General features: G+C 48.9%; 2 protein-coding genes across 5 annotated transcripts in view; both read left to right on the top strand.

Moving 5' to 3' along the window:
• The window catches only part of LOC117082782 (vegetative cell wall protein gp1-like), a 158724-nt gene that overhangs the window by 25110 nt on the left and 107957 nt on the right, over positions 1–25657 (top strand). The window lies entirely within an intron of this gene.
• LOC117082873 (scavenger receptor cysteine-rich domain-containing protein SCART1-like) lies at positions 1373–19475 on the top strand. Of its 4 annotated transcripts, XM_033210017.1 has the most exons (11): positions 2112–3806; positions 4458–4772; positions 13077–13382; positions 13524–13841; positions 13915–14229; positions 14307–14621; positions 15118–15186; positions 15263–15577; positions 16260–16406; positions 17513–17668; positions 18159–19475. In XM_033210017.1, the coding sequence occupies exons 1-11, from the start codon at positions 2993–2995 to the stop codon at positions 18278–18280; spliced, it is 3192 nt and encodes a 1063-aa protein (XP_033065908.1). In that variant the 5' UTR covers positions 2112–2992; the 3' UTR covers positions 18281–19475. The 4 variants fall into 4 exon arrangements, with proteins under 4 accessions (XP_033065912.1, XP_033065908.1, XP_033065910.1 ...); XM_033210021.1 differs by lacking the exons at positions 2112–3806; positions 4458–4772 and adding an exon at positions 1373–1532; XM_033210019.1 differs by lacking the exon at positions 13915–14229.

Raw genomic sequence — 25657 nt, 5'->3', positions numbered from 1 at the left:
CGTGTCCTTAGGGCAAGGTGGGGGGTAGGGCATGTGGGTGGTCCCTGGGGTGGGTGAGGGCAGGGAGGCATGAGGTGTGTGGAGGGGCTGTGGGGGAGAGAGCAGCGAGGTGGCAGGAAATGGGATGAGGTGTGAGCGTGAGACATGGACCTGGAGGACACTTGGGGAGCAGAGTGAAGCTGTCAGTGCCACGGGGAGGACCCTGGTGTTGCTGCCCCCTCCAGCCTTGCCGTGTGTGCCGGCCTCGCCCCTCCCAGCCTTGCCGTGTGTGCCGGCCTCGCCCCTCCCGTTTCTTCCCCTCGGTCCCCCAGCAGCAGTGTTTTTATGAGTTTTTTTTACAGCGATTGGCACAGACACGGGGGCCTAGAGCTGCAAACCCTCCCCCAAGGCCTCCCCAGGGCTTTCACCTTCCTGACTGCACGTGCAGGGCACTAAAGAGGCCCTTTGCAAGTCAGAGTGTGGGGAAGCACCTGAGGCAGCGGCAGGTCCCAGGCGCGGGGCTCCAGCACACACAGCCTGGCAGACAGGCCTGTGGCCTTCTCTGGAAATCTGGTTCCCTCTCACTCTCCTGGTCTGCACATAAAGGTCTAGAAACCTGAATCACCCTGACCTGAACTGATTCTCTGGCAAATCTACTGGAAATTAACCTTTATTGATATTATGCTGCTTATAAAATAATAACATGCTTAATTATTGTACATTTAAAAACAGGCCAGATGGGGTGTGGCTGATGCCTGTAATCCCAGCACTTTAAGAGGCCAGGGTAGGTGGGTCACTTGAGTCCAAAAGTTCGAGACCAGCCTGGGCAACATGGTGAAACCCCATCTCTAAAAGCATGCAGCTGGCATATAGACTTGCCCAAATGCAAGTGTTTATCCAGCCGTGTGTAAACGCTGCCCCTTTCCAGGCTTGTCTCCGATGCCGCATCATTGATTTAATCCTCTGTTGGATTTGGTGGCTTCCCAAGGACACAGCCTCACAGGGAGGCCATGCATCCCTTACGAATTCGGGTCGCAGGGCACACACGTTTTTCAGAATTTTGCTCCCATTGCTAGGTCTGTGTGTTCACAGCGCATGAGCTTGGCACGACCCTAGGTCTCCAGCCGCACCTTTTGTGAGAGGCAGAGAAGGTCCATCCCTCCCCTGCCAGTCCCTTGTGTCAGCACCCATGGCCACCAGGGCCTTGCTGAGAATGGGCCCTCACTGGTCCATCTCACACCTGGGGCTGCATTGGGCACCAGGTGCAGGAAGCCCAGCCTGGCCTCACCACACGCTGCTGGCACCGTCTGGGCTGAGGCACGGGTGACAGATGACAGCTCTGATATGGGGGGAGGAGGCGAGGGCGTGCACGGGCTTCCTTCTCAGAAAGGTGTCACACTGAGTCAGCGTCCACCTTCCGTCCAGAGGCAGAACACACGTCCCTGCCACGAGAGCATCAGCCTGGGGCACGGCAGCAGCAGAGTGGCCAGGCATGGCATTGTTCCCTCTGGGACTGTGGCCCCTGCTCCTGGCCTGCTGGACCCGCCCTCCCGGTGAGTGTGTGCCGCTGCCTGCAGGGCGCTGGGGGTCAGAGCCCCGGTGTCCAGGACATTCCATGGGGGAGGGGCCACGACACCACAGTGGTCCCGTCGGCTCCTTGCTGTGAATCCTGGGAGCCTCAGCTGGCGACCACAGAGGGCTGGGGTGTCCGCTGCGGGGCTCGTGAGTGGGCGGAGTGATCACAATCTTGTTTTCTGTGGGCCTTCCAAATGCATGTGAAAGGCTGGGACCTTCACTTCATTGAATTTCCTCAGAAAATGGTCCTTAGGCCGTTTTTGTTAACATTTTGTTCATTTTTGTTGATATTTAAGTTTGTTCATGTCATTGGTGACATCCAAATAATGCGCGAGAAAACTTGGGAAAATCAAGAGTAAGGTGCAAACTGGGCTGGAAAGTGAAAGTTAGATTTCTAACTTCGGACGTTCTGGGCATAAAGTACTCAAGGGTACCTTGCCATGACGCCTTTCCTATGTTCTTGTCCCGAAGCTCCCGCTGCAGAGTCCCTGGCCCTGGTGAGGGGTGGAAACCGCTGCGAGGGCCTCCTGCAGGTGCAGTCCCTGGGGCAGCAGGGCCTGGTGTGTGGGGACCACTGGGGCCTGCGGGAGGCATCTGTGATTTGCAGGCAGCTGGGCTGCGGTCGTGCCCTCTATGTCCCCACGTATGTGGTGTGGCCCCAGGAGGCTCTCCAGTCCTTGCTGCAGGGCGTGCAGTGCCAGGGTGTGGAGGCCTCGCTCTGGGACTGCTCCCTGGGGAAGTGGGGGTCAATTAACGGCTGTGAGTGTCAGTGCATCGGTGCAGTCCACTGCTCAGGTAGGATGGGTGCCCCGGAAGCCACTTCTGCCAGTCTGTGGCCCTGTCCCCACCCACGACCTTCACTTTGGGGAGGAGGGGTGTTGCCTGAGTCTCCCCGGGTGGAAGACAAGACCCTTCTTCCTGGGGTGCCTGTGACTCCAGTGCTGTGACCCTCAGACCCTCATGGTACTGTATGACCCCACATGTGTCCCCTCCAAAGGCCCAGACAGCACAGCACAATTGAGGGACATATTACACACCGAGGCCAGCTCTGGCTGGGACTCCAGCCCGAGTTCAGTTCTTTTGGGTTCAACTGACTCGTGGCAACCATCAAACACTGGGGGCCAGTGGTGACCACAGGACCTTGTGGGGTGAAGGGTCCCTCTCTTTCTCCCCTGAGTGGCTGGCATGAGTGGAGGCACCGGCCTGGGGGCTCAGGCAGGTGTGGAGGCTGGTGCTGAGTGAGGTGCTCCCTCCGGCCCTCATCTCAGCTTTCTGCTCCCTTGTCGGGGCCCACTCAGGAGGCTCTGAGCTCCTGGATCTGCCCCAGATTTCAGCAGCCCTGTCCTGCTCAGGCTCTGGCTGGGACCCTGCCCTTTCCCCTCTGCTGGATTGTTGGTGGGAAGCAGAGGCTCAAAGTGGTAAGTGTGAGGAGAGAGAGATGAGGGACATTGACACAGGCAAGGAGAGGCCACTGGCACCAGAGGGCCTTGGCCTGCAAACTCCAAGGCATGAGCTCCAGAACCAGATAGCTGGCCCTGTGTGGAGACCACTGTGGGGGTATGACCAGGGGCCTGGGATACTGGCCTGCAGGGCCCCTCAGAGAGGAGCAGATGGGCTGATCTCCTATGTGCTGTCCTCCCCACTTGATGGGCCCTCCCTGTGGGCAAGGCCCCAGAAGCCAGAGGGCATGGAGCTTGTCCTGCCATCTATGCAGGTGGCCTCTTGGGCACAGGGTGGTGGGGAGAGGGGACCTAAAGTGGGCAGGTACAGTCTCTGGCTGCCCCCTCTGGGGTCCTGGGCCCAAAAGAAAGGCCTCTGCTGCAGACCCCACACACCTCATCCTCCAACAAAGGCCACTGCCTCAGTCCACACGTTAGGGGTGGGAGGACCACGCCCCAGCAGAACTGAAGTGGAACCAGTGTGGGCACCTGTGTGTGCAGGAGGAAAGCTGGCCTCCTTGGGGCTGCGTGGTGGAGGCAGCCCCTGTGCGGGGACCCCTGTGATCCGGATAACAGAAGGCCCTGTGATAAGCTGTGGCTTGCACCAGAAAGAGGCCAGCGTCTTCTGCAGAAGGCTGGGGTGTGGCCCAGCACTCCAGGCATCCAGGCCCCACCTCACAGGGCACCCAGGCTGGCTGGGCTGGAAAGTCATTTCCTGCCAGGGAACAGAGTCCAGCATCTTCAACTGCAGGTTCAACCTGAACTTCCTAGACCACTGTGACCTCCCAACAGACTCTGAGGTGGTGTGTGCAGGTAGGGACGCCCTTTCCTGAGAATCTCTGAGACAGGAGGTATCCACTCAGAGCAGTGTGCAGGGACTGAGGGGATGGCCCTGGCCTACAGGGTGTGGGGGTCTTGTCTCCTGGGGCTTCAGCACCTGCCCAGCAAGGCCCCTATGCTGCTGCCCTCCTGTACCCCTGTCCTGGGGAGGGAGAGGGGCTGGTGGCCCAGGGGTCACCTGGGGAGATGGCTGACACTGATGGCAGCTCCTCCCTCAGGGCTCTGGCCAGGGTGTGGCTGGGCACTGGGCTTAAAACTGACCAGGTGGTTAAAGTGGCCTGCCAGGGTCCAGGTCCAAGCCTGGGAGTGGGCTCTATGACACAGAGGTGGGCCCCAGGCCCTGGGATAGAGATCCTTGTTTGGGGTGGGGACTGTTGTTGCTGTCCGAACTCTGCCGGAGCCAGGACCCCAGGGAGACTGGTGGGTGGCAGAGGCCTCGGCCTGCACACCCCAGGACCTCTCCTGCCGCTTCAGAGCCCCAGGGGCCGGGCCAGCCCAGGTGGTCCTGGGTCCTCCTGCATCAGTCCTTTCCGTGGGGCCGAGGGCAGCGGTCAGGTCGCTTCATCCCAGAGGCCTACGCCGAGCCGGTCCTGCCCCGTGCTCCAGTCCAGCGTCTGCCCCCAGGACACACCCAGGCCCGGCTGGTGGGCGGCGCGCACCCCTGCGCCGGGCGCCTGGAGGTGCGGCGGGGCCTGACCTGGGGCACCGTCTGCCACGCGGACCTGGACCTGGCCACGGCCCACGTGGTGTGCCGGGAGCTGCAGTGCGGGGCGGCGGCGTCCACGCCCGAGGGCGCCCGCTTCGGCCGGGGCTCGGGGCCGGTGTGGACGGAGGCCTTCCGCTGTGCGGGCAACGAGTCGCTGCTGTTCCACTGCCCGCGGGCGCGCGGGAGCCAGTGTGGGCCCGGCCGTGACGCGGGGCTCAGGTGCACGGGAGAAAGTAAGTCACCCGCGCGGCTCCGGGGCTGGGGTCCGGGCAGGGAGGCTGGGGCTGTGGGGCGCGGGCACCGCCGCTCCCCGGACACCGAACCCGGCGCTCGCGCCCTGGGCCTGGAGCTGCCTCCCTCCCTCCCTCCCTCCCTCCCTCCCTCCCTTCCTCTCGCAGGTGTTTGTTGACCTGGAGTTGATCATCTTTGGAGGAATGTTTACTCAGGACCCTTCTCCATGCGGGCCCTGCATCCCTGTCGATGTATCGTTGGCAAATATCCCCCGTTCTGGGGGCGTTTTTCACTTCCCACGATGCTCCTTCAGGCACAAGCTTCTAGTTTTGAGGAAGTCCTGTTTGCCTATTTATTCCCTGTTTGTTTCTTGAACTTTTAGTGTCATATCTAAGAGTCCAGTCTCTAATCCAAGTCATGAAGACGACTCCTGTGGTTTTTTTCTCAGTTGTGTAGTTTCAGCTGTTATTTGGTCTTTAATTGACTTTGACTTACATTTTGTATATGGATAAGGAAAGGGTTCCATCCATTCCTGTGCGTGCGGCGCCCGGTTGTCCATTTGTTGAAGACACTATTCTTTCCTTATGTTTTGAACGTATGTATTTATTGTTCTAAAATGACAAATAATAATTGTACAGTGTGATGTCTCAGTACATATTTACTTTTGTAATGATTAGGTGATCTTTCCTATTGAATTTTCTTCACACCATGTGAAAATCCTTTGCCCCACATGGATACACTTATTTTGGGACATTCAATCTGTTCTGTTGACTTATATGTGTATTTTCATGCCAGTGGCATACTGTGTTGATTACCGTAGCTCTGTGGTAGTTTTGAAATAGGGAAATGAGTCCTGTAAGTTTTTCTTCTTCAGTATTGTTTTGGTTATTTAAGGTCCCTTGAAATTGCATCTGAATTTTAAGATCAGTTCTGTCTCTGAACAAAAAATGATTGTTGGGATTTTGATAGGGATTTCACAGAATCTGTGGATTGGTTTGGGAGTATTGCCATCTTAACAATATTAAATCTTTCAATCTATGAACACAGGATGTCTTTGCATTTGTTTAGGTTTTCACTGATTGTTTTCAAAAATGTTTTGTATTTTTCAGTGTATAAGTCTGTCTTGGGCCTCCTTGGTAAACATTATTATTATTATTTCATTCTTTTTTAAATTGACACATTTTGAACACATATTAATTGTACACATTTATGGAGTATAGTGCAGGGTTCCAGTGCATGTATATATTGTGTAATAATCAAATCAGGGAATTCAGCGTATCCATCACCTCAACATGATTGTGTCTCTGTGGTGAGGACATTCAAAATTCTCTCTTCTAGCTATTTTGAAATATATAGCACAATACAGTTAATTGTATCCACCCGCCTGCGCTGTAGAACACCGAAGCTTCTCTCTCCTGTCTCTACCGTTTTACCAGTTGACCAGTCACCGCCATACCTCCACCTCACTACACTCCCTAACTCTGGTAGCCCCCATTCTACTGTCTACTTCTATGAGATCAACTTTTCAAGATTCCATGTGCAAGTGGGATCCTCTGGTGTTTGTCTTTCTCTGACTTATTTCACCTAACATAATGTCTGCCAGGCCATCCACGTTGCTGCAAATGACAGGATTCCATTCTGTTTTTAAGACTGAAAAAGATTTCATTTTGTGTAATATATAGACCACATTTTCTCTATTTACCCATTGATGAACATGGGTTAAGTCCATAGTTTGGTTATTGTGATTAGTGTTGTCATAAACATGGGGGTACAGATATCTCTTCAACTTACTGATTTTCTCTCATGTTGTCGATTGTTTCCTTTGCTGTATGGAAGGTTGTTAGTTTTCTGTAAACCCATTTGTCTATTTTTGCTTTTGTTGCCTGTGCTTTTCAGGTATTATCTGAAAAATCCTTGCTAGACCAATGTCCTGAGCACTTTCCCTGTTCTCTTCTGGTTGTCTCTATCGTTGTGGGTCTTTCATTTAAGTCTAATAAACCTTGAGTTGATTTTTGTATATAGTTAGAGGTAGGGGTCTAGTTTCATTCTGCATGTGGATATCCAGTGTTCTCAGCACCATTTGTTGATGAGACTGTCCTTTTCCCAATGTGTATTCTTGGCACCTTCGTTAAAAATCAGGTGACTGTAAGTGCATGGATTTATTTTTCTTCTCTCTTTGTTTCACTGGCCTATGTGTCTATTTTCGTATCAAGTACCATGTTGTTTTGGTTACTATAGTTTTGTAGTATACTTTGGAATCCAGTAATGTGATGCCTTCAGCTTTGGTCTTTGCTCAGGATTGCTTTGAGTATTCTTGGGGTCTTCTTTTATTATTATTCATAATTAGAATATAGAAATGCAACTATTTTTTATGCCCTCTTTTTTCCTGAAATTTCTTATGGCTTTAAATAGTTTTTTGGTGGATTCTGTAGATTTTCTATATGTAAGATCATGTACCTCTGAATACAGTAGTTTTTCCTCTTCCTTTCCAATACAGATGCTTTTAATTTCTTTTTTCTTGCCTAATTTCTCTGGCTAGAACTTGCAGTAGAATGTTGAGTAGAAATGGTGAAAAAGTGTATATTTGTCTTGTTCCTTATCTCAAGAGATAAGCTTTCAGTGTTTTTTCATTGAGTATGATGCTAATTGTGGGTTTTTAATAAATGTTCTTCAGCACATTGAGGAAGTTCCCTTCTGTTCTGGTTTGTTGAATGTTTTATCATGACAGTCTGTTGTATTTTGTCAAATGCTTGTTCTGCATCAATTGAAATTATCATGTTTTATTTTATTTATTTATTTATTTTCCTTCATTCTAGTAGTGAAGTGAAGATACCTGGTGCTTGGCTTTTCTTTATTCAGAGGTTTTTGTTTACTGATTTATTTCCTTTACTTTTTATAGCTCTGTTCAGATTTTCTGTTCATTATTGGGTCAGTTTTGATAATTTGTGTATTTCTAGAAATCTGTTCATTTCATCTAAATTATCTAACTGGGGGGGTGAATACTATGACATTAGTCAAGGTGTTAATTTACACTTCTCTTTTATTTCTGTAGATTTCATACCAAGTACCCCCCACATTCATTTCTGATTTTGGTAATTTGAGTGTTCGCTCTCTTTTTTTTTTTTTTTTTTTTTTTGAGGTGGAGTCTCACTCTGTCACCCAGGCTGGAGTGCAGTGGCGCGATCTCAGCTCACTGCAAGCTCCGCCTCCCAGGTTCACACCATTCTCCTGCCTCAGCCTCCCGAGTCATTGGGAGTATAGGCGCCCGCCACCTTGCCTGGCTAATTTTTTTTTTTTTTTTTTTTTTGTATTTGTAGTAGAGACGCAGTTTCACCATGTTAGCCAGGTTGGTCTCAATCTCCTGACCTTGTGATCCACCCGCCTTGACCTCCCACAGTGCTGGGATTCCAGGCGTGAGCCACAACACCCAGCTGGGTGTTCTCTTTTTCTATTGGTCAGTCTAGCTAAATGTTGTCACTTTTGTTGATCTCTTCACAGACTTAGCTTTTATTTTTGTTATTCTCTCTATTGTTTTTCATTCTATATTTCATTTAGTATCTCCTTCCTTCTGCTAGCTTCAGGTTTAGTTTATTCTTCCTTTTCTAGTTTTTTAAGGTGTAAATGCCATTATTGATTTGAGATATTTATTTTCTCCTAATATAGATGTTCGTTACTATAAAATTTTCTCTAAGCATTGCTTTCATTTCAATCTATACATTTTGTTATGTTGTGTTTTCACTTTCTTTCATCCAAAAGTATTTTCTAATTTTCCTTGTGATTTCTTCCTTGACTTAATTGGTTGCTTATGAGTGTGTTCTATTTGTTAATTTCCCAGTTTCCCCTTTTAAATTTATTCCTAACTGCATTCCTTTATGGTCAGAGAAGATGCTTTTTATGATTTCAGTTCTTTAAAATTTATTCGGTCTTGATTTATGTCTCAACATAGTGTCTACCCTGATGAACATTTCATGGACATGAGAGAAAAATGTGTATTTTGCTGATTTGAGCACAGTGTTTCACATATGTCTGTGAGGTTTAATTGGTTTATAGTGTTCTTCCAGTAATTTCTTTCCTTATTAGCTGTATTCATGGATGGTCTATCCATTATTAAAAGTGAGATATTTGGCCGGGCACAGTGGCTCAAGCCTGTAATCCCAGCACTTTGGGAGGCCAAGACGGGTGGATCATGAGGTCAGGAGATCGAGACCATCCTGGCTACACGGTGAAACCCCGTCTCTACTAAAAAAATACAAAAAAACTAGCTGGGCGAGATGGCGGGCGCCTGTAGTCCCAGCTACTTGGGAGGCTGAGGCAGGAGAATGGCGTAAACCCGGGAGGCGGAGCTTGCAGTGAGCCGAGATCGCGCCACTGCACTCCAGCCCGGGCGACAGAGCCAGACTCCGTCTCAAAAAAAAAAAAAAAAAAAGTGAGATATTTTTGGTTCTAGTTATTATTTATAGTCATCTATTTCTGCCTTTAATTTGGTCAATTTTTTTCTTTATTACTTTTGGCTCTGTTATTAGCTACACATATGCTTATATTTGTTGTATATTCTTTTGATGGACTGACCCTTTAATAAATATATAATCCTCTTCTTATCTCTCCTCACAATTTTTAACTTAAAGTCTGTCTTAGTCCATCTAGGCTGCTATAGAAAACACTGCATACTGGGTAATTTGTAAATGACAGAAATGTATGTCTCAGAGTTCTGGAGGCTGAGAAATCCAGGGTCAGGGAACCAGCAGATTCAGTGTCTGGAGGGACCTGTTCCTCATAGATGGGGCCTTCTTTGTGTCCTCACATAATAGAGGAGCAAAAGAGGAAAAGGGATGAAATTGCTCCCTTGAGCCCTTCATAAGGGCTAATGTCCTTCATGAGGATGGAGCCCTCGTGGTTTAACCACCTCCAAAAGGCTTCACCTCTTAATACTGTTGCTTTTCAGATTCTGTCTCAGCATGAATTTTGGAGGAACATGAACATTCAAACTGTGACTAGGTCTATTTTGTCTGATATTTGTATAGCCACTTCAGCTCTCTTTTGGTGACTATGTGCATGTATATCTTTTCCAAACTTTCACTTTTAACCTAATGGTCTTTTGATCTGAAGTGACTTTATGAAGAGAGCACATTTTAAAACCATTTTTAAAAAATAATCCATTTTGTCCCTTCCTGCCTTTTATTTAGATGGTTTAATCCCTTTACATTTAAAGTAATTACCAATAAGGAGTATTCACTTCTGCTATTTTTCTATTTGTTTCATACATGTCTTATTTTTTTGTTCCTCAATTCCTCCATTACTGCCTTCTTTTGCATTTAATTGACATTTATAGTGTACCATTTTCATTTCCCATTCTGTTTTTTTATTTTTTGGTGTATTTCTTAGTTTTCTCTCTAGTGGTTCCCCTGGAGATCATAAGAAATATTTTAAATTTACAAACCTCTGGTTTGCACTAAAACCAACTTAGTTTCAATAGTTTACAAAATCTCTGCTCTTATATTGTTATTGTCACTAATTCATCTTTACACATTGTTTGTCCATTAACATAAATGTATAATTTTGTTTCATACCTATTTTTTTAAAGCATGTATGAGCAAACAAAGGTATAACAAACCCTGCATACAATACTGTTGGCCTTTATATTTTCCTATGTAATTATCCTGATCAGTGTTATTAGATTAATCATCAGGCTTTGATTTACTGTTTAGTGCCTTTATTTCAGCCTGAATTAAACCCTTTAGCATTCTTTGTAGGACAAGTCTACTAGCAATGAATTTCCTCAGCTTTTGTTTAAAGTTCTCCTTCATTTTTAAGGATAGTTTTGCTAGATACAGAATTTTGGAGTGACCAGGGTTTTCCTTTCAGCACTTTAAATATACTACTCCACTGCTTTCTGGCTTCCATGGTTTCTGCTGAGAAATCAACTGTTGGTCATATTGAGGATCCCTTGTACATGACGAGTCGCTTTTCTCTTGCTACTTTCAAATTCTTCTCTTTATATTTGTCTTTTTTTTTTTTTTTTTTTTTTTTTTTTTTTGAGACGGAGTCTTGCTCTGTCGCCCGGTCTGGAGTGCAGTGGCGGATCTCGGCTCACGCAAGCTCCGCCTCCCGGGTTTACGCCATTCTCCTGCCTCATCCTCCCGAGTAGCTGGACCACAGGCGCCCGCCACCTCGCCCGGTAGTTTTTCGTATTTTTAGTAGAGACGGGGTTTCACCGTGTTAGCCAGGATGGTCTCGATCTCCTGACCTCGTGATCCGCCCGTCTCGGCCTCCCAAGTGCTGGGATTACAGGCTTGAGCCACCGCGCCCGGCCTATATTTGTCTTTTGAGAGTTTGATTTTAATGTGTCTCAGTGCAGGTATTTTTAAGTATAACCTACTTGAAGTTCATTGAGCTTCTTGGTTGCAGACTTACATCTTTCATCAAACTTGGAATTTTTTTACCATTATTTCTTCAAATATTTTTTCTTTCACTTTCTCCTCTCTCTCTTAAAAAAATTTTTTTTTTCTTTTGTTATTCTGTGGAAGAGCCAGTGTTCTCTCTTTCTGTGACTCTGATTATGCATCTCTTAGTATCCTTAATGGTGTCCCACAGGTCTTTTGGGATCTATTGATTTTTCTTTATCCTTTTTTTCTTTCTGCTCCTCAGACTAGATAATCTGAATTGACTTATATTCAAGTTCATAGATTCTGTCTTTTGCTTGCTCAAGGGATCTGCTGTTGAACCTTTTAGTGAATTTTTCACTTGTTATTGAACTTTTTAAGCTACAGAAAAATCTACTCAATTCCTTTTTATAATTTATATATTTTTATCAATATTCCTTATTTGGTAAGATATCATTATCCTGGTTTCCTATAGCTTTTTGAGCATATTTAAGACAGTGTATTTAAAGTATTTGTCTAGTAAGTCTAATGACTTAGCATCCTCAAGGACAATTTGTATTTCCCTTTTCCCCCTATAAATGTGTCATAATTTATGGTTACTTTGCATGTCTCATCTTTTTTATTGGAAACTGGACATTTTGAATTATTATACTGTGGCACCTCTAGAAATCGCATTTTTCTCTATCACCAGGGTTGGTTGTTGCTGATTTTTTTTTTCTTTGAGATGGAGTCTTGCTGTTTCATCTAGGCTGAAGTGTAGTAGCATGATCTTGGCTCACTGCAACCTCTGCCCCCTGTGTTCAAGCAGTTCTCCTGCCTCTGCCTCCCGAGTAGCTGGAATTACAGGCACCCACCACTAATTTTTATATTAGTAATTAGTAATAATTTTGTGCCTGGCTAATTTTTGTATTTTTAGTAGAGACAGGGTTTCACCATCTTGGCCAGACTGGTATTGAACTCCTGACCTCATGATCCACCCGTCTTGGCCTCCCAAAGGGCTGGGATGACAGGCATGAACTACCGTGCCCTGTTTAATGACTTTTCTAAAGTCCTTTTGTAAAGACTCTTTGTTACATGTGACCACTAGGGTCTCTTTTTTGTTGGTTAGTGGGGTTAGTGATTAGACATGTTTCCTTAAATGCCCATAGTAAAAAACAGACAAACAAGCACTCCCGACTCTTCCAGTCTTTGCATGTTAGCTCTTTGTTGGGGCACACGGTCAATACTAAGGCATTATTCTTCACTCATTCCTTATGCAGAACCAAATTTGCCACTTCTTTCTTCCTTAAGTGTTTTCAAGTTGTTCCCAGATACTAGAATTTCAAAAAAGTTGGTTATGAGTTTTACCACCTAATCATTACATTAGAGGGAGATGGAGCTTTGGGGTTCCTTACTCTGCCACGTATACTGTTGTTGCTACTTACCCTCAGGCATTTCCTTTGACGTGCAGGGTGTGGGGTATGTTTAACTAGGCTCACACCAAGAACCAGGTGCAGCAGCACGTGTCGGGCCTGGGGAGTGGGGCCAGGGGTGCTGCCCCCTTTCCCAGAGCTCTGGCTGGCAATGAGAAGCAGGATCTGAGAGGGTGTGTGGAGCTCTGTCTTGGTGCTCACTTCCTGCTTATTGGAGACAGCATTCAGCAGCTTCACCTTTATTAGCGTTCCCCTGTGTTGGATGCATTCCAGAGCACGACAAAGTATATTTCCATAGTTTTCCCAACTTAATCACTGCCCAAGTGAACGGATGATGCCCTTCACTTTTTGATTTCTCAGGCAATATCGGTGACGTCACTCGCCAAAGCTGTTTTCATGCCCTCAGTCTGTTTCCCCAAGTACTGGACTGTGTAACCAGGCTCAGGCTCACATGAAGGAAGGTGCAGACAGTGTCTGCCATGTGCGAGCCACACTGACTCCTCCTCTCCCCCAGAGTTCAGGCTGGTCAATGGCAGCAGCAGCTGTGAGGGCCGCGTGGAGCTCCAGGTGCAGGGGTCCTGGGCGCCCCTCTGTGCCACCCACTGGGACATAGCAGACGCCACCGTCCTCTGCCACCAGCTCGACTGTGGCAGTGCGGTGGCTGCACCTCGAGGAGGCCATTTTGGGGACGGGGACGCTGCCATCTGGCCTGATGCATTTCACTGTGGGGGGACAGAACCCTACTTGTGGAATTGCCCAGTAAGCACCCTGGGCGTCCCGGCCTGTGCCCCGGGACACTCAGCCTCCGCAGTCTGCTCAGGTGGGTGCAGCCAGGGCTGTGGAGGAGGAGGGTGAGTGAGAGGCATGGACAGAGGGGGCGGAGAGGGAGGGGCCCTGCTGTGGGGTGGTTCTGGGCCCCTCCCGCTGACACCCTGGGTCCCCTGTGCGTCCCCATCCCCAGGTCTGCCCCATGGCCTGCGGCTGAGGGAAGGACAGAGCCGCTGTGATGGCCGCGTGGAGGTCTCCCTGGAAGGCGTGTGGGGCCGCGTCCTGGACGACGCCTGGGACCTGCGCGGCGCGGACGTGGTGTGCCGGCAGCTCGGGTGCGGAGCGGCCGAACAAGCCTATGACGCACCTGCCCCCAGCCGCGGGTCCGTCCAGGTGTCGCTGAGCCGCGTGCGCTGTCTGGGCACCGAGACCCGCCTGACTCAGTGCAACGTGTCCGCGACCCTGCAGGAGCCCGCGGGAACCTCGCGGGACGCCGGCGTGGTGTGCTCTGGTGAGGGCAGAACCGCATCCCCAGTGGCCCGTCGCCGCGCGGTCCTGGGCGCCCTGACTCTGTCTCTCCACAGGGAGCCTCGGGGTGCGGCTGGCCGCGGGGCCGGGGCGCTGTGCGGGGCGCGTGGAGGTGCTGCACGGGGGCGCGTGGGGCACCGTGTGTGACGACGCCTGGGACCTGCAGGACGCGCACGTGGTCTGCAGGCAGCTGGGCTGTGGCCGCGCCCTGAGCGCCCTGGGGGCCGCACACTTCGGAGCCGGGGCAGGGCGCATCTGGCTGGACGAGCTGGGCTGCCAGGGCCACGAGTCTGCTCTGTGGCAGTGCCCGTCGGCGGGCTGGGGCCAGCACGACTGTAGGCACAAGGAGGACGCCGGCGTCTTCTGTTCAGGTCCTGCAGCCCTTCCACCTTGTCGTCCCCACCCACACTCCGAGCTGGGCCTTGCTGACTGGCCTGTCTCTCTGCAGAGTTCACGGATCTGAGGCTTCAGGACCACAGGCAGCCATGCACAGGGCGGCTGGAAATTTTCTACAATGGGACCTGGGGTGGTGTCTGCCGGACCCTGAGTGCGGCCTCCCTTGAGGTCCTGTGTAGGCAGCTGGGCTGTGGGTCCCACGGGCAGCTGCAGGCCAGGACAGGAAGCTGGTCTGCTCCTGAGTTTCTCTGGGTGGGTTCCATCCAGTGCAGGGACAGGCATGACCGGTCCCTGTGGCAGTGCCCATCAGCCCCCTGGGACCAGCATTCATGCTCCAGTGGAGAGGAAGCGTGGGTCCTGTGCACAGGTGAGTGGGTGGGCCTGTGTGTGGGGGGAGTGGTGGTGGACAGGGGCCTCGGAGGGGCCCCATACTGTGTCTGCGTGGGCCCTTTCCTGGGAGATGAAATGTCAGTTTCCCTTTTCCTTATTCTGGATGAGTCTGCCCTGTGCTGGTCCAGTCAAAGGTGGGGGTCCCTGCGCTGAGGCTCTGGGCTGGGTGGGGAACATCTGGAGTCTTCCCAGACCCGGTGATCTCCCCCAGTGAGGGAAGCAGGACCCCTGCACTTCCCGGTATGGTCTGAGGACGTCCCACAGGGAGACGTCCCCCTTGGAAAAGTCTCCAGCACAGTTTGTGAAATCTGTAATCCCATGTGGAGATCCCTTGCTTAAACAGAGAGTTCTCTCTTTAGCCAGCAGAAATTGGTGTGTTGGGGAGACAGAGTAAAAAAGGAAATGAAAAATGTTTTACATAATTTAGCTGCTGAGCTTGCAAATACAGAAACGGGTCCCCATTTCCTGTGCAGAAAAGGCAGGAGAAGTTCCTGAGGACCCTGGGGAGCCCCTCAACTGCTCCTCCTCGCTCGGCTGCCCAGGTACCCCTCTGTCCTTGTCCCTGTCCTCCTTCCCATCCCGGTCCAGCCCCCGCAGTGACGGCAGCCCCTGTTCCAGAGGAGGGCGCGCTGCGCGTGCGCGGGGGCGAGGACCGCTGCTCCGGGCGCGTGGAGCTCTGGCACGCGGGCTCCTGGGGCACCGTGTGTGACGACGGCTGGGACCTGGCGGACGCGGAGGTCGTGTGCCGCCAGCTGGGCTGTGGTCGGGCCGTCGCCGCCCTGGGGGCCGCCGCCTTTGGCCCTGGCTCCGGACCCGTGTGGCTGGACGAGGTGGGGTGCCGGGGCAGCGAGGCGTCCCTGCGGGGCTGCCCTGCGGAGCGGTGGGGACGCGGAGACTGCGCGCACAAGGAGGACGCGGGCGTGCGCTGCTTGGGTGAGTGGAGGGCGGTGGAAAATGGGTCAGGAGGTCGGCAGAGCCGCTGGGATGGAGTCCGTCTTGAGTGTTGCTTCCGTCACTTCGGTGGGCAGGAGAGCACGCCCAGGCTTTAGCGGGTTGGTTCCCACCCTGGGATTTTTCTGGGATAAGCTGATTTGCTGTGGAGGCCTGGTTGGGACATGCACCCCCTGGGGTTTCCCCCTAATCTTTTTTGGGAATTCCCTTTTGTTTATTCCAATTCTTGTTCATTTCGGGTATGTGTCACCTGGGTGTTGGCAGGTTCAGTTGTTCCCAAAGCCTGCACCTCATTCTGTTTGCAGAAAACAAACAGTTAACCACAGTGATGACCTTAGCAGAAATAGCAGCAGTGGGTAACTTTCCCTGAGCCGCCCCCATTCTCTGTGCTCTGGTCACCTCTTGTGACTTGCCCTGGCGTCTGCTTGGGGGCCATGTTTTACCAAGGAAGGGGGCTGTCCCTGGAAAGCAGAACCCCCAGTGGACACTAGTCATTCTGGAGTGCTCTGCGCAGCGGCAAGCAGCAGATGCCCCCCAGCACTTCCGACTCGCAGGTCCCCCTGAGGGAGAGGGTGTGGCTGGGCCCTTGGAGCCACCCTGTCCTGCTGAGGGTGTGCAGGTCCCCGCTGGCCACTCTGCTGGCTCAAGACCTCTCCTTTCTCAGAGCCTGGCCCAGGCTCGCCGCTGCCTGCAGCGCCCTTCCAGACACTCTGGGTGGTCAGTGTCATCCTGGGAGCCCTTCTTGGTCTTCTCCTTCTGGGCCTCATGGCCTTTCTGATTCTGCCTCGAGTCACACAAGCCATGCAGAGGGGTAAGCGTGAGCCCACCCTGATCCCATCAGCTGGTGCGCGGGGGCAGGAGCAGCTCACAGCTCCAACCTGGTGTTGGGGTCCGGGCAGGCGGGGTGCTCCATAGATCAGGCCTATGCAGACCTACCCCTACAGTCCAGGGAACTGAGAAGCTGAAGAAAGAAACAGACAAATCCAGTTTCCTAGAAAGAAACACTTAAAAGGGACTTATGAAGACAAGCGATGTCCGTGCCTTTAGCTGAGACGGTGGATGCCCATATGATCATCCCTCTCAACTAGAAATTATATACCCCAGGGGAAGGGGACATGCAGGACAATTGCTTAAGGGCAGGATTTACAGTAAATGCATGCTCTTATGCAAGGAACAGTAGATAAAATAGAAATCTTAGAGGCCTTCCTGGAACTGGAGTTGGTCAGAAGTCAACATGGTGGATCCACATCTAAGACAGTTGCTTCAGCCTGCAGGCTGGTCTCACTTAGGGCTCTTTTTTTTTTGAGACAGAGTCTTGCTCTGTCGACCAGGCTGGAGTGCCATGGCCGGATCTCGGCTCACAGCAAGCTCTGCCTCCCGGGTTTACACCATTCTCCTGCCTCAGCCTCCTGAGTAGCTGGGACTACAGGCGCCCACCACCTCACCTGGCTAGTTTTTTTGTATTTTTTAGTAGAGACAGGGTTTCACCGTGTTAGCCAGGATGGTCTCAATCTCCTGACGTCGTGATCCGCCTGTCTCGGCCTCCCAAAGTGCTGGGATTACAGGCTTGAGCCACCGTGCCCAGCCACTTAGGGCTCATTTTATTGGCCAGAGAGAGTGGCAGACATCTGCATCAGCCTCCAGCCCTCAAGACTGAGCTGAACCCTAGAAGGTTCCCCCAGGCAGCACAGTGGGGCTCACCAGGAAGCATCATGTGGTTGACTGACAAGGGGTGGTGGCCAGGGATGGGAGGGCACTGGGGGTCTGGCTGTGCTCCTGTGGCCCCCACATCCTAGCCAACAGCCTCCTGCCTCTCTGCTGCCTGGGTGGGGTTCCCGCCTGGAGTTACTGCCCTCCCTTGCCTGTGGCCACGTCCACACTGAGGGCCTGTGTGTGACCATGTTCACCTTGCCTCAGGTCTGGGAAGATCTGAGGCCTCTCCTGAAGAAGCGATCTATGATGTCATTGGGGAAATGCCGCTAGCAGGACTGTACGAGGAAATCGTGGAGGCCGAGGCCATGCCCCAGGATGAGGAGGACGCAGGTGTGGTGAAGGTGGACACAGAAACAGCAGGTGGGTTTGTGCTCCAGCTCAGGGGTGAGCTCTGGGGTGGGCTGTGGATGCTGACCACAAGATGCAGTGGAAAGGGACTCTGACCACAGGAGCCTGGCTTCGGAAGGCTGCTGACCACAGGGCTCATGGATGCAAGGGGACCCGTGAGCAGGGGAGAGCAGGGCCACACTAATGAGGGCAGAGTCAGTGGCTGGAGTCCCCATCGGAGAGGCCTGCCCCGGGGTGGGAGAAGAAGGCTGTTGGGTACGTTGGGAGCTGTGGGTCTGGCAGGGACCTATGCTGCAGCTCGCTCAGACTCAGTTTCCTCACCTGTGGGAACTGCGCTGCTGTTGCAGATGCTTGAGGTGCTTCAATGTCAAGATGCCTTGAATGTTGCCAGGTGCTTTCTGGTTGACATGTTTATGCATCTCCATCTTATGGGCTTGCCAAATGTGCTTTGGGGACAACTTGCACATGTGCCGATTTGGTCATGTGGTATCTCCTGTGCCAGTTTCAGGGGAGGCGTCTAACCTCCTGGAGGGACAGTCTACACGTGCGGAGGGAGGAACCAACAGACCCGTTTCTCAGGGATATGACGAGGTTGCGTTTCCGCTGGAGGAGATGACATTATAAAGCACCCTGAGGAGGAGATCCACCAGCTGGCTGTCGAAATCACAGCTCTTCATTCTCTTGTACAATTGTAGTGGATTTCGTGAGAACGTCTTGGATGAATTTCTCTTGCAATGCCCTCCACATCCATATAAAATCCAGTCTTTCCAGGCCCTGCCTGGCTCTAACCCCCATCCCCTTCGAGGGCCATCTGCTGTGGACGGTTGGGCTGGGTAACCTTCAGATTTCTCACACATTATAGCAAATGCAAATATGTATAGAAATCAGTGGTTACGTTTGTGGTTTAGAGACACATGGTGCCATCTTCATCTTCTGCACCAAGCAGTGTGTTGCAGAGCTTCTCATGCCAGAACATTCCTCTTTTTTCTTAAAAACTATTCTTAATTGAATCCAAAGTATCTTTTAGATATCTGCTTGTGTAATCATGTCATCCGTGAATATTCAGATTTATCTTCTCCTTCCAATCCATGTACCTTTAATCTCTTTTTCTGTGCTTTATTTTGTGGACTGGGACCCTTCAGTCCAGTGTTGAATAGAGGCGGCCAATGGGGATCTTGTCTCATTCATGGACTCAGAGCAAACGTGTTCCACATTTAATTTCACTATTAAATATAATATTTGGTGTTCGGTTTTGTAGATGCTATTTATCAGATCAAGGAAAGCCCAGTCTATCCCTAATTTGTTAAGGGTTTTGCTTTTTATCATAAATAAGTGTTGACTTTTATGAAATTCTTTTTGGTATCTATTAAGATGATAGATGATTTGATTTTCATATGTTACATTAACCATGGGTTAAACAAACTTACCTTTATCATGATATATTATTCTTTTTGTATTTCACAGGAATTAGTTTGGTAATACATTGGGTCAATGTTTAAAAAAGAAAATGATGTGTGATTTTTTTCTTTTGTTGTAGTATTTCTGTTTAATTTTTGCTACAAGGATTATTCAGGTACCATAAGAGTTAGGAGTATATTCTCTTTTTTAAAATATTTGCTAATTTAGGCTCCCACCAAGAGTATAAAAGTGTTCCTATTTCTCCACATCCTCTCCAGCATCTGTTGTTTGCTGACTTTTTAATAATCACCATTCTAACTGGCACGAGATGATATCTCATTGTGGTTTTGATTTGCATTTCTGTAATGACCAGTGATGATGAACTTTTTTTTTCATATGTTTGTTGGCTGCATAAACATCTTCTTTTGAGAAGTGTCTGTTCATATCCTTCACCCACTTTTTGATGGGGTTGTTTGCTTTTATCTTGTAAATTTGTTTAAGTTCCTTGTAGATTCTGGACATTAGCCCTTTGTCAGATGGATAGATTGCAAAAATTTTCTTCCATTCTGTAGGTTGCCTGTTCATTCTGATGACCCATCAATGATAGACTGAATAAAGAAAATGTGGCACATATACACCATGGAATACTATGCAGCCATAAAAAAGGATGAGTTCATGTCCTTTGCAGGGACATGGATGAAGCTAGAAACCATCATTCTCAGCAAACTAACACGGGAACAGAAAACCAAACACTGCATGTTCTCACTCATAAGTGGGAATTGAACAATGAGAACACATGGACACAGGGAGGGAAACATCACACACTGGGGCCTGTCACGGGGTGGGGGGCTGGGGGAGGGAGAGCATTAGGAGAAATACTTAATGGGTTGATGGGTGCAGCAAACCACCATGGCACCTCTAGACCTCTGTAACAAACCTGCACATTCTGCACATGTATCCCAGAACTTAAAGTGTAATAAAAAAAATTTGCAAGAGTTTATTTATGTAGCATTGGTTTTATTTATTCTTAAACGTTTGGAAGAATTCGCTAGTAAAGCTCTCTCTCTAGGCTTGGAGTTTCTTTTTGAGGAAGGTTTTTTTTCCAGATTTAATTTTTTAAAATAAATAATTGAAGTATTCAGATTCTCTATTTCCTATTAGATCTGCTTTGTTCAGTTCTTTTTAAAATGAATTGGTATATTTAATCTAAATTTTCAAGTTTGTCAGTATAAATTTGTTGGTAGTGTCTTTCTACTAGCCTTAATGTCTACAAAATCTGTAGTCTTATGCATTTTTCAATCCTGATAGTGGCAATTTATCTCTTCTCTCCCCCCACCCCCTTTTTTTTTTGAGACCAAGGTCTCACCGTGTTGCCCAGACCAGACTCAAACTCCTGGGCTCTAGCCATCCTCCCTCACAGCCCCCCGCACAGCTGGGACTCTGGGCGCTCTGCTGTTCTTGACTGGTGCTGCTGGTGGCTTATTCATCTCATTAGTCTTTTCAAGGCATGTGGAGCTTGTGCTTTTGATTTTCTTGATTTTTCTTAGTGAACATCTGCCTTCTAATTCATTTCTTTCTGGTCTCATCTTTGTGATTTCCTTCTGCTTATTCTAGCTTTTTTATATGGACATTCAGATTGTTTATGTTCAGCATTTTTTTCTTTTTTAATGCATATATTTTAGGTTATAACTTTAGCATGGCTTTAGCTGCATTCCAAGAGTTTTGATATGTTGTGATTTTGTTTTAATAGGTTTATTGGGGTATAATTAGCATACAATAAACTTCACGTATTTAAAGAATACATTGCAATAAGTTTTGACATGTACATACACCCCTGAAAGGATCGCAGCGTCTATGAGAATGGATGCATCCATCACCCCCAACGTTTTTCATCTGTGTTTGAATGTCTGTCCTGTCCCTTCCTGTGCCCTGTTCGCACTATTTGAATTTTGTGTGAATGGATTATATAGCACGTACTCTTTTTTGGGGGATGAGAGCCTAGCTTTTTTCACTCAGCACAATTACTTGCGATTCATCCATGTGGTGAGAAACCATAGTTCATTTCTTCCTCTTGGTAAATAGCGCTCCATTGTGCTGTTCACCTGTTCACTTGTTGATGGACATTTGCATTGCTTAAAGTTTTGGGCTATTGCAAAAAAAACTGCCACAAATATTCATGTACGAGTCATTACAGGGACATGTGCTTTCATTTCTCTTGGCTACCTAGGAATGGAATGACTGTACGGTAGGTGCAAGTTTAACATTCCACCCTTTCTGGAGTGGCTGCATCATGTTAGATCCCCCAGTAACCTCTGAGTGTTCTGCTTCCTCCACAAGGTTCCAACACTCGGTTGATAATGTTTGACATTCTAGCAGATATACAGTGCTGTGTCCTTGTGGTTTTGATTTGCATTTACCTAAGGACTAACGATGCTGAACACCTTTTCATGTGCTTACTTGCCATCTGTAGATATGCCCTGTTGAAGTGTCTGTTCACAATGCTTGCTCATGCTTTCTTGGGTTGTTTGAGTTTTGAGCATTCTCACGAGGTCCTCTGGGGTGGTCCTTTCCCAACCGTGGCCCTGGTACTGAGGGGTCCTCCCCACAACAGGAACACAGGAAGCAAGTGTTCAATCCAGTCCTGCAGGGTGGCCTCAGCCAGGCCCAGATGTGGGCATGGGGGCCAGGCCACACTAAGCACCCAGAACCCCTCTGTACCCCGTTTCTGATGGCACCAGCCCCCAGGTTGAAACAATGGGCAGAGCTTGTCTGTTTGGTCGTTTGCTGCCTTAACAGCCCACTGAGCATGGCTCAGTGCCAGCTCTCTGACAGTCTGTAAACAAGGTGGAAGAGGCTCGGGAGCTCCTCGTGGAGGTCAAAGACAATTAATGAACAAACCAGAAAAGGGACAGACGATGATGCAAACAGTACATGCTGTGTGGAGATTTACAGTGGGGAGATGAGAAGGAGAGAGACCCGGCGACCACTTTGAGTTGGGCCCTGTCTCAGTCCTCTTGTGACCTTTAGACCAAGGCTTTATCGATGAGGTGGGACCAGACATGCAGAGCCTGGAGCAGGGAGGAGCCGGGTGCCCACAGAGGCAGGAGGATGGTACGAGGCAGGCCAGAGAGCGCAGCAGGCCCCGAGGACACACACGACCTGCTCCCTCTCACCTCCTCTGCAAGGTGTGGGATCCCCACGGACTAAGACAATATCCTTGCCTCTTCAAGGGTTAACATTCTTTTTAAATATGCATAGGATATTTGAAAAACCTGATCATGCTTCAATTCTCATGTTTAACTGAAAAAGACTGAGATGACACGTGCAGCATGCGTGTCACGTTCAGCTCACACAGACCGGTCAGTGTGGGCCCCAGCGTTTGTTGCTGGATATGCACTGGGCCACAGGAAAGTCTCAGCCAGGTTTCAAAAGTAGACCCAATCTAGTCATGCCCTTTGACTGCAAGTCCACACAGAATTGATAACACAAGGATGACTTTTACAATGAACAATCTTGATACTTAAAAACATTCATTCAAGTAATTTGGGTCAAAGAGAAAGTCAATATTGACATTACAGACCATGTAGAAATCCACAGTCACAAGGTCACTGCTCTCAGTTTCTGGGGTCTGCATAGCTGGAAGCATTTCACTGTCTCCTCTGTGTGAAGTTTATCTTGGTGTCCAGCCTGAGGGTGAGTTTCTGCCTGAGTGCCTTGCAGGGGGCTCGGCTGAGGAGGCCAGGAAGGGGATCCTGGGCTGAGGGCAACTGGAGGCTGGGTCCCCCTGCCAGGCCACAGGCCAGCGAGTGGTGCAGATTTGTGGCCACCCCTCCTCAAAAGTGAGAAACTAATTATAGTCGCAAAATACGCAGGAATAGCTGATCGTGCTAAACCGGACGAGAGCCTGTGTTCAGGGCTGCAACTTTATATCGCACACATTTATTACTGTGACTTCTGTTAATATTTTCAATATTTTTAAAAAAAGAATTAAAACATATTACTATTTTGAGCCCATGACCAGAAACACAAGAGTCCCAGCAGGAGGCAGGAGGCAGGTGGCAGGCCAAGAGAGGGGTTGAAGAGAGTTTAGTGAAGGGGCTGTCAGAGGGTGGGGCAGGGTGTAAGGAGATTACCCTGGTCAGAGGGTGGGGCAGGGTATAAGGAGATTACCCTGGCATCCCCTGAAGTGTGAAGTGAGGACTGCACCAGGGGTGGTGGGAGGCCGACTGGACTCCGAGGAGAAAACCAGCACTGCCCAGAAAGGGGCCCAGCAGGAAGGGAGCCCGTGGCCACTGCCTTGTTGTTTGGCCTCCTGGCAGTGCTGGGCGAAGGGCAGAGCCAGTGTCCGAGGGCAAGACAGACGTGTCCCAGGGCAGAACCCCGAGCTCCTCAAACCTGGGGAGGACGGTGGATACAGGAGAGGTCCGTGAAGGTGCCTGAGTGACTGATTCCCGCCTCCCTGGAGCTATGGAGTGAGCCTACTGGATGTGTCTGGATTTATGATGGTGTCAAATGTGTTGAAACTATTACTGCATTTTGATTTGTATAAGAAAGAATTCCAGCCACAACTGTCCACTTTTATCTCATTTCATTCTCTAGTTTTGAATTCTGTTTTTCTCTAGAGATCATGACTAAATGGAATCCCAGGGATTTTTAACATAGCGACTGTAAGATGGGAAACGTTTTACAGGGAACATATCGGTCCCCAAGGACTGAAACTTGGCTCAGTCACGCGAACACAATTAACACCTGGAGCCCCCACCCCGGGCAGCCCCGGGACCCCAGCTGGGGTGGACCCACCTCCTACCTCACAGGTAGAAGAAAGCGTAAAGCCTGATTATTTCATTCAACTGAATAAAGAAAGTTCAGCCTTTTTCTGGCTGTGGCTCTAGGGCCCCCAGCCCCTCCTGGCCCTGAAGGAGAAGGGTGGGTGGGATGAGAACAGCTGCTCACCTCAGTGGGGAAGGGCCCTGCCTGAAGAAGTGGGCTCTGGGGCCTTCCCTTCACACCTGCTAGTGGTGGGACCTTGGACACCTTTCCTGACCTCCCTCTGCCTCAGTTTGCACAGCTAAAAAATGGGGTTATTAGTAGGATGAAGGTTGCTGTTGGGTTTAAAGGGATTCGAAGAACGTCCTGCACATTGTGAGCTCCATAGGAGTGGGCTCACCTCCTTCTCCTTACTGTCATCACTGTTGTTCATAGATGATTATTTTATTCTTCTTAAACTGTCATCACTGTTGTTCATAGATTATTATTGTATTCTCCTTACTGTCATTACTGTTATTAATAGATTATTATTTTATTCTCCTTAAACTGTCATTACTGTTGTTCATATATTATTTTATTCTCCTTAAACTGTCATCACCGTTGTTCATAGATGATTATTTTATTCTCCTTACTGTCATCACTGTTGTTCATAGATTATTATTTTATTCTTCTTACTGGCATTACTGTTGTTCATAGATGATGATGATTTTTTTTTATTATTATACTTTAAGTTCTAGGGTACATGTGCACAACATGCAGGTTTGTTACATATGTATACATGTGCCATGTTGGTGTGCTGCACCCATTAACTCATCATTTATATTAGGTATATCTCCTAATGCTATCCCTCCCCCACCCCCCTCCCTACAATAGGCCCCGGTGTGTGATGTTCCCCTTCCTGTGTCCAGGTGATCTCATTGTTCAATTCCCACCTATGAGTGAGAACATGTGGTATTTGGTTTTCTGTTCTTGCAATAGTTTGCTGAGAATGATGCTTTCCAGCTGCATCCATGTCCCTACAAAGGATACGAACTCATCCTTTTTCATGGCTGCATAGTATTCCATGGTGTATATGTGCCACATTTTCTTAATCCAGTCTGTCACTGATGGACATTTGGGTTGATTCCAAGTCTTTGCTATTGTGAATAGTGCCGCCATAAACATACGTGTGCATGTGTCTTTATAGCAGCATGATTTATAATACTTTGGGTATATCCCCAGTAATGGGATGGCTGGGTCAAATGGTATTTCTAGTTCTAGATCCTTGAGGAATCGCCACACTGTTTTCCACAATGGTTGAACTAGTTTACAGTCCTACCAACAGTGTAAAAGTTTTCCTATTTCTCCACATCCTCTCCAGCACCTGTTGTTTCCTGACTTTTTAATGATTGGCATTCTAACTGGTGTGAGATGGTATCTCATTGTAGTTTTGATTTGCATTTCTCTGATGGTGAGTGATGATGAGCATTTTTTCATGTGTCTGTTGGCTGTATAAATGCCTTCTTTTGAGAAGAGTCTGTTCATATCCTTTGCCCACTTTTTGATGGGGTTGTTTGGTTTTTTCTTGTAAATTTGTTTGAGTTCTTTGTAGGTTCTGAATATTAGCACTTTGTCAGATGAGTAGATTGCAAAATTTTTCTCCCGTTCTGTAGGTTGCCTGTTCACTCTGATGGTAGTTTCTTTTGCTGTGCAGAAGCTCTTTAGTTTAATTAGATCCCATTTGTCAATTTTGGCTTTTGTTGCCATTGCTTTTGGTGTTTTAGAAATGAAGTCCTTGCCCGTGCCTATGTCCTGAATGGTATTACCTAGGTTTTCTTCTAGGGTTTTTATGGTATT

Source organism: Trachypithecus francoisi, unplaced genomic scaffold (genome assembly GCF_009764315.1).
Source record: "Trachypithecus francoisi isolate TF-2019V2 unplaced genomic scaffold, Tfra_2.0 Lachesis_group9, whole genome shotgun sequence".
NCBI classification, from domain to species: Eukaryota; Metazoa; Chordata; class Mammalia; order Primates; family Cercopithecidae; genus Trachypithecus; species Trachypithecus francoisi.
The sequence above is the reverse complement of the archived record's forward strand: the minus strand, read 5'-3'. Positions and strand labels throughout refer to the sequence as shown.